Source organism: Euprymna scolopes, chromosome 21 (assembly GCF_053919585.1).
Source record: "Euprymna scolopes isolate OS-2025 chromosome 21, ASM5391958v1, whole genome shotgun sequence".
In the NCBI taxonomy this organism is placed as follows: Eukaryota; Metazoa; Mollusca; class Cephalopoda; order Sepiida; family Sepiolidae; genus Euprymna; species Euprymna scolopes.
Window position 1 is genome coordinate 86,745,992 of NC_136502.1, and position 16,049 is coordinate 86,762,040.

A 16,049-nucleotide genomic window follows, 5' to 3' on the forward strand; every position below is an offset into this window, starting at 1 on the left:
CAAGCAAAAGTTGCTATAGTCGGATGGGACTACAAAATCAACACAGCCATCTGCGAATATGGAGAGCAGGACTATACAATGCAGCACTGCCTTGTCCACCAATGCAGTTTGAAATATCTTACAGGGTGCAATAATAATACAGAAGAGTGCATAAAAAAGTGGGAAACTGTCGGACGATCCCATGTTTCAAAAACACGCAAAGTAGAATAACAATATTGAAACCTTTGCTGAAGAATTTACAGGGTTTTTTTTTCTTTTTTAATTACAATTAATTTTAATTATTTTTTTTTTATTTTTTAATTTTTGAATTACAAAACTTTTCGTATGGAAGAGAGCTCAATGCAAAGATTATTGTGCAAAGTCTGAGAACTGTAACAGAGTATGACAGTTGTATGTAAATGCCAAACCATGTGCGAAGTGACGTCACCGTAAGGAAAAAGAAAACAGCTATAAAAAGAGAGTATATGCAGAGACCGACAATGATGTTCGAGAGGACAGAGGTCAGAGAGAAGGAGCACGATCACGTTTTATTCAGGAAAGTACCCAGAAATAAATGTTGTTGTTACAAAAAAAAAAAAAAGGAGTCAAATTATTACTTGTCTTATGTTCCTTGCAACTTACTCTGCTACAATGTGTTGGGACCCAGTGTCTACATGTTAACGTGTGTGTAAATGTGTGTAACATTACAGAACCTTGTTGTTTTTTTTTTGTTTTTTTTTTTACACAGGCACCACCACATTATCAAGGCCAAGAGGGCACTCAAGAATAAGGGTTGCATCAAAATTATGGATCAATCGGGGCAAAATTTGGAAGCTTCTCTCCTTTCTTGAAAATATTTTGGATACACATCTGAGAACAACAATTCATTCTATGAAAAACAGAAAGTCTGTGATACAAATATTTAATGATGAAAACAACAAAGACAGGGATGTTCGTCTGAATAATTTCATGGAATAAGGACAATGGTTCATCTGAAAACTTGAGGCAATAACTGAATCATAAATAAATAATGAAATAATAATATAAAAAAATAAAAAGCAATTTACATCGTGTAGAGATGAGACTTCAGATCAAACCTTCTTGGCTATGATCAAAGTGTAGTATCTGTTCTGATACTACACTTACTATATTCTGTCCTCGGTCAGTGAGAGAAAAATCCTTCTAGATTGAGACAATCTTTACAAATTTTTGTCACAATTGAGAGTAATTCTTTTTTTTTCTTTTTTTTTTTGGTTTTGGTTGTTTTTGTTTTTGTTTCATGGCATATCAACCCTTTTCTTTTCTTTTCTTTTCAAAATGCAGAATCCTGTAATTTTGGAAAAAGTATTTATGCTTCAAGTTATTTATATATTTAGATATTTATCTATTGTGTTTGGTTTGCTTTCCTTTTATATGGAAAAATTGTTGTTCTTAGTTTGGATTTTGCAGAATGCTATTGAGTCTTGCAAAGGGAAAAGAAAAAAAAAACAATAATATTAATGTTTGTTTTATTTTAGGTCAGAAAGCCAGTATCTTCAGATAGTCTGATTCAATAGCACTAGAAAGTCCTTTCTGAGGAGCTGGATTTTCCCCACATTAAAATCTGTCCATGTATTTAATTTTATCTTTGTGGAGAGACAAGTAAATAAGGACTTTAAGTTAATTCTGTAAATGATTCTTAGTTATAGTTTATATGTTTATTTGTTTTTTTTTTAGAGGGAAGGGAGCAAAGTACTTGGCAGAGGATTTTATTTTCCAAAAATTCCAGAAAGATGACACCATGTCCCTATTACTTTCCTTTCCTATGAGAGCAAAGTTGGACACATGATCAGTTTTCATGTGGAGAGAATCCAACGCCCACCCCCAAAAGAATTACTCTGGATTGGAACAAAGATAAAAACTGCCTAGAAAGACTTCTCCTTCACTGACTGAGGACAGAAGAAATAAAATGTAGTATGAAAACAGATATTATACATTGATCTTGTCTTCTTTACTGTAAATCCAAAGCAGCATTCATAAAAAAACAGATACCGAACAATACTATGTTGTCATTTTTAAATACAAGCAAATGCGAGAGTGAAAAATCCAAACTGAGTCAATGTTTTATGCAATTCTCGACTCCCACAGGAAATTTTTTTCTCAAACTTAGATTTTGACATGAGCCAAGATATCAGCACTGTTTATCAAACAATAAGATGCTTACATTTTATATTGTAAAAAAATCTGCATCTTATGCTGGTGTCTATTTTTTTCTAGGAATTCAAATGAGGCATTAATACTGCTCAGATCACAAACTCCAGATAATATTTTTACTCAACAATTTTATGGGGTTCTTGACTTCACAAAGAATTTCTGGATTGTGATATAATCAAGAGTGTTCACCAAACGATAAGATGCTATAATTTCTTCTTTTTTTTTTTCATCTCTCATAAAAAAAATAAAAATAAAAATTTACATCTTATGCTGGTGTTTCAGAATTTTGAAATGAGGATTAATAAATATGAATTATTTGGCTTCTTTGGACAATTGCTTTCATTGTGGATGTTATTCTTACAACATTTCAGCCAATGTAACCTCTGACCTTCTTCAGATGTATCTTGTTGAACTCTGAAATCTTTATGATAAGCATGCTAAGCAAAAAATCAGTTCTAAGTGACAGTCTTCTAGCAGTTGAAGGTTCAATACTTAGTATGGGTAATACTAAGAATTTTCATTCATTCAAGCAATGTCCTGCCTGGTACAGGCATTAATGGCTATGAATCTCCATCTATCTCTTTTCCTCGAGGCATTCATGAATTCATTGTAGCTCATCATTTTTTATGTTGCCCAGATGTTCAGACTGTCAATATATGTTTTTTGCTGCCATCCTCTGCTTTTTCTGACCACGATCTTTCCGATCAAACTAATCTGTTCTAATCCACTTTTTCTGTAGACATGGCCCATGAACCTCATTTGTCTTTTTTGTACTGTTTTTATTAGAGACCTTTCTGTGTTTGCTATTTCTATTACCTCTTGATTTGTTTTCTTTTCTGTGCAGGATATCTTCAAAATTCTCCTCAGGAATTAAGTTTCAGTTGTCTGTAATCTCTTCCTTCTGCTGTTGGTGATTGTCCAGCATTCACAACCGTATAATAAAATAAACCATATATATGTTTGAACTATTCTGAATTTGGTGTCTCTTTTAATGTTTCTGTTGGTCATGATTGATGACAGTCTCTTGAAGGCTAAGAATACAATTACAAATTAGTTAAGATTTCTACGGGTCATAGTTGGTGAAATGAAAGCAAACCATACCCATGGATTAAGTAAAGGGTTCCATTCTAAATTTTGTACAGATTCCCGAGTTTGGCATACAGATTCCTGACTTCAACAAGACATAACTGAAAATGGTCAGAGGTCACATCAGCTGAAACGTTTTTTGAGAATAACGTCTAAAAAGAAAACAGTTGTCTGAATAATCCAAAACATAAATTTTATGCTGTTGTTCATTTTTCTGGGTAGGGGAATAAGGGGTCAGTAGTGCTCAAGTCGTACAACTAAAGGGTTGGGATCATTTGGAGCTAAATTGATTAAAATAATTATTTTAATAAACGATACATCTTATAGGCAAGCAGATACAGTATGCTTAAAAAAAATTGAGACCCTCCTCTCCCTTCTGTCAACAGCCATATAAGTCAAATTCAGTTTTGGTTGTCAACCTCTTTGATCCGGGTTCTTCTGACACCAAAGTAAAATCAGGTTCTATTTGCAAACTTTTTTTATTCTCTGTTCATATTTATTTTGCCCCACTGTGGTCTAAGGAATTGTTTTTTGGTAAATGCGGTGATGACATTCCTTGGATGTTGGCCCACGAATTGTACTTTCCATGCTTGACGCTTCCAGGGAAGGCGTTTGGCATGTTGGGCCAGCTGGGGCCAGACATGTGTGGCATCGGGAAACCCCTTGCCCAAAGATAATTATTTTCCCAAGACTGGGGCATCTCGTGCAGATAGGTCGGTGCCATCCAGGAAGTGGAAACGCTTGGGGTTTGCAGTCGAACTGCACTCGGATGATGAGGCTGGTGTAAGTGGGCATTCTCATCGGAGCACCCGGGAGTCAATGAACCCATGCTTGTCGAATTATGACAATTGGGTGGGGGACTTTCCATGCCAGTGTTCATCTTCAGATTAAGCTTTTGGGGAGACATCTGTGGTGGTGGTGGCGGTGGTGGTGGTGGTGGTGGGGAGGATAGTGGATGCGCTTTGTGGTTTCCTTGGTTATTGTTGCCAAGGCGACTACTGCTGTTGTTGTTGCTATTATTAATTTGGTATTTTTGATTATTGTTGGCGTTGTGGTATGGTGATGGACACGATTGTGGACTTAGTTTCTCTAAGTTGGTCTCCTTGCCCACAGTTGACGATCCTGACATTGGCGGCATCGTTAACGGGGGCAATGGCGTTGCTACAGACGCGGACGATGGGGTTGGCGACGCTAGAGAGAGCGACGCGGAGGGATTTTTGGCAAAGAGCTCACAGCCGGTCCGAGTCCGTTTGTGGTTGTTCAGATTCGCCCGCTGTGAAAAGCTCTTGCCACAGACGTCACACTGGAACGGCTTCTCCCCAGTGTGGACCCTCATATGCGTCTTCAGGTTACCTCGTTGCGCAAACGTCTTGTTGCACACCGTGCAGTAATAGGGTTTCTCCCCAGTGTGAACGCGCTCGTGGTTGCGCAGGCCGATCTCGAGGCTGAACGCCTTAGGGCACATTGAACACTTAAAGAGGTCACCAGTGTGGGTCCTCCGGTGGTTGTTAAGGTTCGTTCGCTGTGAGAAACATTTCCCACACAGCTCGCAGGCATAGGGTTTGACACCAGTATGGGTTCGCATGTGTATGTTGAGGTTTCCAAGCTGACTGAACGACTTAGCGCATATTGCGCATCTATATGGTTTTACTCCTGTGTGTATCCTCTCATGGTTCTTGAGGGCCGTCTGCTGTGAAAAATCCCGGCCACAAAACGAACACTTATATGGCTTCTCGCCTGTGTGAATACGTTCGTGGCTCTTCAGGTTGATCTGCAGGCTAAACGCTTTGCCGCAGAACGCGCACTTGAACATGTTGCCCGTGTGTATGCGGCAGTGGTTGTCGAGGTTTGTCCTCTGTGAGAAGCGCTTGCCACAGGTGCCGCACTCATATGGTTTCTCACCGGTATGAGTGCGCAGGTGTATGTTCAGGTTGGCGTGCTGTGTAAACGACTTATTGCAGACGGTGCAGCGGAAAGGCCGCTCCCCGGAGTGCGTTCGCAGATGCGTGCTCAGGTTGCCCAGCTGCGTGAAGCTCCGCTTGCAGATCGTGCAGCTGAATGGACGCTCACCAGTGTGCGTCCGCTCGTGGTTGCGCAGCGCCGCCTTCTGGGCGAACGTGTGCCCGCATGTCGAACAGCGGAAGGGCTTCTCGGCTGTGTGGGTCAGCTCGTGCGTCTTGAGGTTGATCTGTTGCGAGAAACCTTTCTTGCAGAACGTGCAGAAGTACTGCTTTGTGCCAACATTGTTGTTGTTGTTGTTGCTCCCTTCATTACAATCATTACTCGTATTAACTCCTCCCACTCGCCCTCCTCTTATTTCTCCAACCTTACGATCAATATCATCAATACCACCACCACCACTACCACCACCACTACCACCACCACCAGTGTTACCAGTTGCACTGCTTGTATTTCTTGATGCCGATGCCAAAGGTAAGGGTGAGGCTAAAGGTTGCGGAGAATTTTGTTGGTTGGTACAGTTGCTTAAATTCGAAATATTCGAAGAGTAGTCTTTTCTATATGCATCGTGAAGCTGTTGTTGGTGTTGCTGCTGCTGCTGCTGCTGCTGCTTATAACTTTGGTTAAAGACTTTCTCCATTGCCAACATGTTTTTCTCATGGCATTTAGTCAGATGCTCATTTGGATAAAACCCTGCTGGCTGTCCGTAGAGGTTGGGCTGATGATGGTTGCCCATGGCATACATGAACTGTGCTGGATACATGATGGACGTTTGATTATTTAGCAACAAGGTCAATTAAAAAAGTTTTTGTTTTTCTCTCTATTTTAAGGAATTTTTTAGTTATATTGTGTTCAATGTCTTTTTAAGAGTAGATGACTTATTTTACTGGTATCTGAATCGGTATAGAATATGAGGAGGGACACCGATTCATGCCTGGTGATATTAACTCTGCTGTGTAGACAAAACATGGCAGCATCTGGAATCAAAAAAGAGAAAAAGAAAACTTTAGTTAAGGAATTCTTTTCTCAAAGACTCAAATTCTTTATTCATAATAGCAAGAAAAATGAGACCAAATTACTTTTGTATGGATTACTAACAGTTCAGCCTGGCTTTGCTTGGGCCCTATGTACTGTTCATAACTTTATGTGCATATATATGCATATATATTAAAAAGTTTGACTCATCTCCAGGTAACCTACATCTAAAATTTTAAGTGTTTAGACCCAAAATTGGCAGAGGAGTTTGGTAAAGTCAGCAATGGTCAACTCTTTCAACTTTGACCTCTTGGCAGCCAAATTTTCACCCAAAACCTGACTAAAAAGCTTGCTGCATGTTTGACTACCCTTTATGTAAAATTTCAAATGTTTAAACCCAAAATTAGCTGAGTAGTTTGCTAGAGACTGACGAGGTAAAATCTTTTGAACTTTGACCTCTTGGCAGCCAAATTTTCGGCCAGAAAACGATTAAAAAGCTTGCCCTATGTCTGAGTACACTTTATACAATTTTTTAAACTTTCACCCTTATTTTGACCCCTTAACATTTATTGTTTTGGGCTCAAATCAAATTAAAATGTTTGATCCATGTCCAAATAACCTACATCTAAAATTTCAAGTGTTTAAACCCAAAATTGTCAGAGGAGTTTGCTAGAGTTCTCAAAGGTCAAATCATTGAACTTTGACATCTTGACAGCCAAATTTCTGGCCGAAAACCAGTTAAAAAGATTTCCTCAAATCTCAATATCCCTTATTTCAAATTTCGAGTCTGTAGACTGAAAATTGACAGAGTAGTTTGATAGCGAAATGTACACACACAGACACACACACACACACACACACAGACACACACACATACATACAAACAATTTCACTTTTATAGATATATAGATTACTTCTGATTAAAAGTATAATTATACAGAAACATGAAATAAATAAATAAATAAATAAATAAACACTCTGGTCATAGTCAGCTTATGTATTTCCAAACTTTCAGCATAGTGTTACCGGAAGCAGTGACAAGGCAAATCAGTTCCTTCACTTTTTTCTCTCATGCCTATATCTCCCCTGTGCATGTACTATTTTTTATTACGTTTTTCTGATCGTTCTTTTTTTTTTTTTTTTTAATAATCATTGAAAAGTGCTTTTGGTCTTATTTGAATTAAGAATTATTAAAATTAGTTTTATTTTGTTTTAAGAATTATTGAAAACACTTTAAAATCTTTTAAACTATTTTTGGAATATTAAAGTATTGGATATGTTTTTTTTATGATGTTTGAAATTTTGTTATTATGATTTTAATAATTGCATTTGTTATTTTGATTTCAATGATTTTACTTTTATGCTTTCATAAACATATATTTGTAATATAAATTCAAAAAACTTTTATTTTTAAAATTAAAAAAATTGTATTTTTATAATTTTATAAACATACATTGCTTAAAAAATCTATCTATCTATATATCTATAAAAGTGAACGTGTCTGTGTGTGTGTGTGTGTGTGTGTGTGTACATTTCCCTATGCAATAACTCTGTCAATTTAAAGTCTACAGACTCGAAATTTGATATACATGGTACTGAGATTTAGGAAAATCTGTGATCAGTTTTCAGCCAGAAATTTGGCTATTAAGGGGTCAAAGTTCTTTGAGAACTCTACCAAACTCCTCTGACAATTTGGGGGTCTAAACACTTGAAATTTTAGATATAGGTTCCTTTGACATGGATCTAACTTAATAACTTGATTTGAGCCATATATAATATGAACAATAAATGTTAAGGAGTCATAGTTAAAAAAATTGACCGTTTTTTTTTTTTGTTTTGTTTTTTGAGCAATATACACCTCCAGGCAATGCCAGGCTAAAATGCTAGTAAATCTAAAAAAGTGAAAGTGTCTGCCTGTCTGCCTGTCTGCCTGTGTGTGTGTGTGTGTGTGTGTACATTTCCCTACACAATAACTCTGTCAATTTTCAGTCTACAGGCTCGAAATTTGATATACAGGGTATGGAGGTTTGGGAAAATCTTTGTAACCCGTTTTCCGCCAGAAATTTGGCTGTTAAGGGGTCAAAGTTCAACGATTTGACCTTTGAGAACTCTATTAAACTCCTTCGCCTATTTTGGGTATAAAAAATTAAAATTTTAGATATATGAGGGGTGTGCAATAAGTAATGCCCCTGACCCACTTCCAGTTGTCTGATCTAGCTGAAATTTGGCATGTGCAATGATTTATATCTCTACGGGTTATGTGGCAAAGTACAGCTCTAAACTAATTGTGATTTCTGTTTTACAGGTGTTTGAACTGAGTCAGGTGTGAAATGGAGCCTGTTGAATGTCGAGCAGTGATCCGGTTTTTGTATTTGAAAGGACGCACACCACAGGAGATTTTTGATGAAATGAAAGAAACTTATGGTGATAATATCCCATCATATAACCAATATAACAAAATTTTAATAAATTTGAGAGATTCATTTTGCACATACCTATGGAAATCACTTGTGGATACAAAAATGAAAAAGCAATTCTTTCAAGAAGTTACGTGCAATTCAGGTCATCTGATTCGTCAAGATAAAATTTTAGAATTATAAGGCTAACCGTCAAAATGCTTCCACTATTTTTTATTTAAGTCTTAGGAACTTAATTCTAAACTGGTCTATCTCTGGCTAACTCTTTGATTATCCTTCTTTCTCTCAAGTCTATTTTTATCTCTTCTCCCATGTTTTCCTTGGCCTTCCCATTTGAACTAGACTTGCTACCTTGACTCTTTTACATCTACTAACACAAAAAATTCTCATCATAATCATATAATTGAAGTCTCCTGTTCTGAACACATCTCTCAATACTGTTCGCATTTAATCTCCCTTCTGAGGTCATCAGAACTCTTGAGTTTAGTTTCAGAACAGTTTCCAATGGTTAGTTGTTCTATACAAGTCCTGAAGATGACTAATTCTCAGTAGACAGTTGTTTTGTACAGGTTCCTGACTTTATAATTTTGTAGCCACAGAGCAAAAGATTCTTCCCGTGTTGACACGAAAAAAACATATGCAAGGTTGCTAAAGAAAAGGTTTCATTTTTATGGAGCAATTCTGGTTTCTGATTGGTTGGTAGAAGAACGTGAATTAATTTGATTTGTCAGTTCTTAGCAGCAGTGTTTATAAAAAAAATCTCCCAACTGTGAGGGACCATACCTCTATTAACAGTCAATAATATTGCAACACTATCTTTAAGACTTACATTACACATCCATTGTTTTTTGTTTTTGTTTTTTTTACACAGTGGTCACCACTTATCAAGGCTCGGAAGCCACTCAGGGATAAGGGTTATTACAAGTACATTACGTTAGTGTGGAGATTTGATGAAGTGTTTACTTAAGGGGGCGGTTCATTAGGAATTTGTTAACGTTGGACTTGAACACATCCAAGTTGTAGTCAGGTGGGAAGCAGGCAGACGGAACAGAGTTCCACAGGCGTGCAGTTCTAAGAAAGAAGCTTTGTTCATGGAATCCGCGTTTTGATTTAGGCACAGATAAAGAGTAGGGGAAATTTTTCACAGTGGATTCGGCTAGTCGGGTGTTTTTCGTAAAAGATTGGTGAGGGGGGGGGGACCAGAGATTGGAGTTCAGATGAGCAACTGCCATAGAAATAACGATAGAACAAAGACAGGCTCGCAACGTCTCTTCTGTGGGAGAGAGGTTGCAGGGTAGAGAAAAGGGCATCCCCCACTAAGCCACAAAGTCTATTTTGTACTCTGTCAAGGCAGGATAGGCTGTTTTTAGCAGCTCCAGCCCAGATATGGCAGCAGTATTCCATCCTTGGACGTACTTGGCTTTTATATAGATAGAGAATTGCATCAGTAGTGAGATATCTTCTGGAGCGGTAGAAGGATCCCACCATCTTTCCAGCGATCTTGGCAACAGACTTGATGTACGTGTTCCATTTCAGATCAGGAGTAAAGGTCAAACCCAGAAGCTTGTCAAAACACGGGGCCTCTCCCAGACGAGAGCCATCCATCCCAATTGATGCCAGATGGGGATCAGAGCGTTGATGATGTAAGGATAGGAGTTTGGTTTTAGATGTATCATACTTATATTATTTCTCTCCATGCAACGCATGTCTTCAATCCTTATTAAGCAGGTTTCACCTCCATACATCATCACATTATATACACATGCCTGATACACTCTTCTGTTAGTCAACAGTGGAAATGCTATGCTGGGTATTAATGGTAGACATTGTATGAATTTATACTATCAACTCGTATCCTTTGCATATCATTTTTTTTTAAATCATAAACACAACGTTTTTTTTTTATTATTATTATTGTAGTGTAACATGGACAGTTATATGCAAATACTGAGTCATGAGCGAAATGACGTCACAGTAAGGAAAAAGAAAACTACAAAAAGGATAGAGCACGTTCGAGAAGGCGATCATGTCAGAAGCAGGGATGACATTCGAGAGCACATTCAAGAAGCCAGTCCCATAAGGGACATTACAATAATAAGGAGAGAATGAGGAAATAAATGTCATTGTACAACAACAAAAAAAAGCAAGTTGAAGTTCTTTCCTATTCTTTCTCTTTTTTGCGACTGAGACTACAACGTGTTGGTTCCCAGAGAACATTACATTATGATCAGGCTGTTTTCTTTATTAACTTTTAGAATAGATGTAACTTTTCTGCTCCACTGTAAACCTACATCCAATCAATCTATAAAATAGAGAACTTTGAAAAGAAAGTTATATCTTTGAAATATTAGTAAAACATATACATGTATATCCGCAGACAGCTGTTTCATCTACAGTTTATCAGTGTAGCCAAATATAGTGAGGTTAACCATCCTAACACTGATGCATAAACCAATATTAAGGCCATTAGGCTTCAAGCCTCTCTGGCCTCCCTTCGATATGCTCCCCCTTTCTACCAATTTTGTGCTTTTTTGGTACAATTTATTACTGCACCCTTAGAATATCTCTTTTCAAAGAATATTCTTATAAATTAATTGCAATAACACACAGGTTGCATTTCCCATATCCATAATGAAGAGAAAAATGGTTGCATGGTGGATCTTGAGTAGAGAACCATTCTTATAATAGAAAAATGATTCAAAAAGGGATGGCTAAAGAAATAACTGTTGTGGAGAAAAGGAAATTATTGCAAATATTCAATATTAAATGTATATTATTCCTAGAAAAATTGGCAGCATTAATCTGGTCCGTGACGATTTGAAGTGTAAAGAATTTCAGGTAAAAAATGGTAGTATTATTAATCCAGTTAGGATCAGCAAAGCATAGTTCCATTCTCATGTCAAGATAAAAAGCTATAACCAAACAATTCAAAGAGATTCAGTATATTTTATAAAGCAATTCTTGTGTCTGATTAGTTCATTCTTATCACTCCTGGCTCTAAATCTTTGTAATCATATCCGATAATATGCCAAAAATATTGCAACAGTGAGTCACTAAGTTTCACCCTTATCGATGGCATCTTGAATGCTTGCCTAATAGACTATCCTTGAGTATCTAAGGTCTGTGTCTTGTTTGGGATTAATATGAGTTTAAAAAAATAAATAAAAAAGACATCCGTAATTATAAAAGTCTAGTTTCAATATGAATAAATGATTGCATGGAATTTACGAACGGAGGGGTTGCAAATTATAAATGGATTCGTCTAACATTTCTTTTCACTCATCAGTAGGGCTATGACAAGAGAATATTCTGATCATTGTTTTGACTCTCGAGTATATATCCGACACAGTTAGACACAGTTAATCACTCTATGTAAAAGTATATTAGATATCAACATATACACACCTGAGAGTCAAAACAATGAAAAGGATATGCTGTTGTCATAGTCCTAGTAATCATACCTAATAATATGCCAAAAATAATGCAACAATAGTTTCTCCCTTATGGATTGCACCTTGAATGCCTGCCTAATAGACTATCATCAAGTATCTAAATCTCTCTGTACAGAAGTTTGTAAGGACAACCTGGCATGAGGATATTTTTCCATACAAGTAAAACCCTGACTAAATATTCAAAATCACATATTATTCACAGCACAAATAAGATCTCCTCGCTATGGCTAACCCATACTGGCTTTCACGAGAAATGGTGCACCTTCTCCAAGTGATGCTACCTAAAGTAACATAAAGGTAGATATTCCACCAGACTAGATGAATCCTTGTCCTAGAATCCAGTAAAACCAAGAGACCAAAAAGAAAGATCTACTATAACATATTTAAATGGTTAATTGGAAAGAAGAAAATTATGTTCACATACTTCTTTACTAACTCAATGTTTTAGAGATAAAAAAAAAAAAACTTTAATGGAACATTTGAATATCTTTGTATCTCATACGGAGTTCACGTGTGAGCCCCAGAAAGGAGGGTTCTTTGATTTCTAAGAACTTCGACTGAAGAAAAATGAAACAGTGAAAAGACAAACAACAAAAAAAAAATCTTTATTATTGTTGTTTTGATCTTTGTTTCCAGATGGTCTTTCTCTTCATTTCAAATGCGCACCATTCATCCTGATGACAAGTGCTTCTTTACTTTCTCTCACCTTTCTCCATCTTCTCTTTCTTTATCTTTACTCTTTCATCTTTTCTCTTTCCTTTTTCATCCTCTCTCTCTCTCTCTCTCTCTCTCTCTCTCTCTCATTCTCTCTCTATGCTGTCTTGCCTTTTTTATATATTAATAACTCACCACTTAACAAGACCAAAAGCCACTTGGTGGTTAATAAGATGGTTAGACTGATAACTGAATGCTGAGGACTATTATAAGACGATTGAAAATGATAAATGAAATAGACAGTTACTTATGAGAACGGATTATTACAGGTGTTTGTTGACATTGGATTCAAAGATGACTAAGTTGTAGCCTGCGGCAAAGCAATCCAGTGGTAACGTTTTACACATATGGGAATTCCTTGGAACAAAAAACCTATTTATTGTCTTTTCTGTCTTAAGCTTTATCTTGTCTCTTTCCTCTCTCTCTCTCTCTCTCTCTCTCTCTCTCTCTCTCTCTCTCGCTCTTTGTCTTGCTTTTTATTCCTTTTCCATCTGTCTCTTCCTCACTTGCCCTTTTTCACTCGACTCTCGTTTTGCTCTCACTTTCTTTCCCTTTTCTTTTATCCATTCTTATTGTCTTTTCATTTTTGTTCCCCTCCTCTCTCTGCATTGTTTTACTCTTTCCCTTTTAGATTTCTGTCCTTTTTTTCCATATTTTCTCTTTCTCTACTTTCTCCTTTATTCTTTACTTTCTCTATTACTCTATATTTCTCTCACTTGATATCTCTCCTCTTCCCCCTCTCTTTCTCTCTCTTTAAATTGTTTCTTTTTCCACTGCTCCTCCTTTCTCTCTTTTAGTTTCTTTTTTCCTTCCCCTGTTTTTCTCAATGTTTTTTTTTCTTTTCTTCTTCTTCTCCTTCTTCTTCTTCCCTGTTTCATATTTTCTTCAGTTGAATCTGACACTACCTTTTATTCATTTTGATATTCATGACGTGAGGGGTGGGGGTGGGGGTGAGGAAGGACACTGTCTTATTGTGCCCCCACTTCTCCTGCACTCTATGCACCCAACCATCCCTCCTCCTTACTCTTTCCAATTGCCATTTTCACCCACTCCTTCTTTCCAGAATGTCCATCTCCTCCCACTTTCCTTTGCCTTCCTTTCCCTTCTGATCACCCAGCATGCGCAGGGCACTGTGGCCAGACTGACCATTAAATGCACTGACTATCCTACCACTACCACCACCAATAATAACAACTAGATGTCCATTCCACATACACACTTTCTCTCCTTCTTCCAAACCTGATAACTTTCTTCACAGAAGCCTGGGGCCATCAGAATGACCAAGTTTGAGGAATTCAATTTAGACCGACCAAGATAGCAGCAAATGCCGAAATTCTGTCTTTCTTGACCAGTGCCCATTCGTCATTTTTTTTTTTCTTTTGCCAGGATGAATATACCTGCGATAAGTGGATCTGTTATGTCTGCTACTGCTGGTCAAGATATTGCTTCGCGGCCAGAGAGATTCTGCATTATGTCTCTTTTGCAAAGAAGAACTGACCACTTCAAAAGTATGTATGTTCTATGCGAAACAATTCGATGGAAAAATTACTTTATCATCACTCCTTCTGTATTGACTGGAACAACGGGCATAATTCATTTTAAAATGCAATCTATATACATAACACAGTCTGTATTATATATATATATATATATATATATATATATATATAGTATTAAAGTACTCTTCTATATATATATATATATATATATATGGAAGAGTACTTTTATATATATATATATATATATATATATATATATATATATATATATATATATATATATTTATATATATATAAAGAGAGTCCATAAAGTTTTTTACAACTTAAAAAAATCTTGACCAGATTGTTCTGCATTAATTAGTACTTATTGCAGTTTTTATAAAAAATAAGATTTTGTATTTCAGATATTTTGTTAATGGAAGGATAACTGCTGTGTGAACCCTTATGAAATGGCTAAAAGAAGACAAAATATTTTTGAAAATTCATTGTAATTCGACTTTATGAGCACCCTGTATATATATATATATATATATATATATATATATATATATATATATATATATATATATATATAGTGTGTGTGTGTGTGTGTGTGTGTGTTATATGTAATCTTATAAACATATTGTTTTGTTTAATATATACTGTGACCCCTTACATTTGTATTTAGCAGCATGACAAATTTCTATTTATGTTTTAAGTATAATTTATTTCTTATGTAAACTGTGATGTTTATGTATTGATTATGGAACAAGTGACATGTCTGTTTTCTTGTTTGCTTCCATTTGTTGTCAAGTCGGTTTTCCATATTGAAAAATTCTTAGAATATGAAATTTATTTTTAAGTGTCCGTGTCATATAAAAAAAAAACCCTTCTATTTATTTGTTAAAAAAATACTAATCACTGGATATGAGAAAACCCTCACATACCCACCTCCATTTTGACTCATCAACACTTAAAATATATAGTCCTATCTATCTATCTATCTATCTATCTATCTATCCCAGTCTCTTGCTACCTATCTATCTATCTATCTATCTATCTATCTATCTAATAATCTATCTACATGACGTAATGTTCAACAGACTCAACAACATGGATATCATGCACATTTTAAATATTTTTATCTATTTTAAAACAATTATATTTATTTGTCTCAGTTTCACTTTTGGTAAGTTGATGATCATGTACATGGAATGGTTAGTACATGAAAATTAGTAGACAAGCATAACAACAGACTCATTGGAATAATAATGCATTCACATGTCCAAAGCCAACCGATATTTTGATTACGTAACAGAATCAATTTTTTTTTTCTACTGCAGGTTACGTTTGCTTTGCCAACTTAAATACCAGTTGTCTTTAAAAATGTGTTTCTGTCTGTTATTATTTTAACTAGTTTGTTACATGCTTAGGGACTAATTTTGTAGATGAAAGGTTCAATTTTGTTTGAAAATTCTTTATATATGTATATATATATATATATATATATATATATATATATATATATATATATATATATTGTCTAACCACACTGAAGAGCTGTGATACAACAAAGCCTTCTGTTGATAATTAAATGAGCATTTCTAATAGAAAACTCAAAATATTTCAATTGTAATTTTAGATCATTTTCAGTCCATAGGTTTTATATATCTGTTCAAGGTAGTTATTTATACAAGTTCAAATATTGATATAGTAAAGTTTTATTACATTATATATATATATATATATATATATATATATATATATTAGTGTACAAGTATGAAACACTAGTGTCT

General features: G+C 35.8%; 1 protein-coding gene and 1 long non-coding RNA gene across 5 annotated transcripts in view; one reads left to right on the plus strand and one right to left on the minus strand.

Moving 5' to 3' along the window:
• Positions 1-884: 884 nt before the first annotated feature.
• The window catches only part of LOC145242539 (uncharacterized), a 47,652-nt gene continuing 32,487 nt past the window's right edge, over positions 885-16,049 (minus strand). For all 3 annotated transcript variants that reach the window (XM_080105621.1, XM_080105622.1, XM_080105623.1), the window contains exon 2: positions 885-6,194. In XM_080105621.1, the coding sequence (XP_079961747.1) occupies positions 3,755-5,980 (2,226 nt within the window). In that variant the 5' untranslated portion in view covers positions 5,981-6,194 and the 3' untranslated portion in view covers positions 885-3,754. The remainder of the gene's footprint in view (positions 6,195-16,049) is intronic.
• LOC145242544 (uncharacterized) overlaps positions 13,806-16,049 on the plus strand; it is a 31,898-nt gene continuing 29,654 nt past the window's right edge. Inside the window, exon 1 of one of the 2 annotated variants that reach the window (XR_013862762.1) lies at positions 13,806-14,283. This is a non-coding gene — a long non-coding RNA (uncharacterized LOC145242544). The remainder of the gene's footprint in view (positions 14,284-16,049) is intronic. The other variant, XR_013862760.1, reaches the window with a different exon arrangement.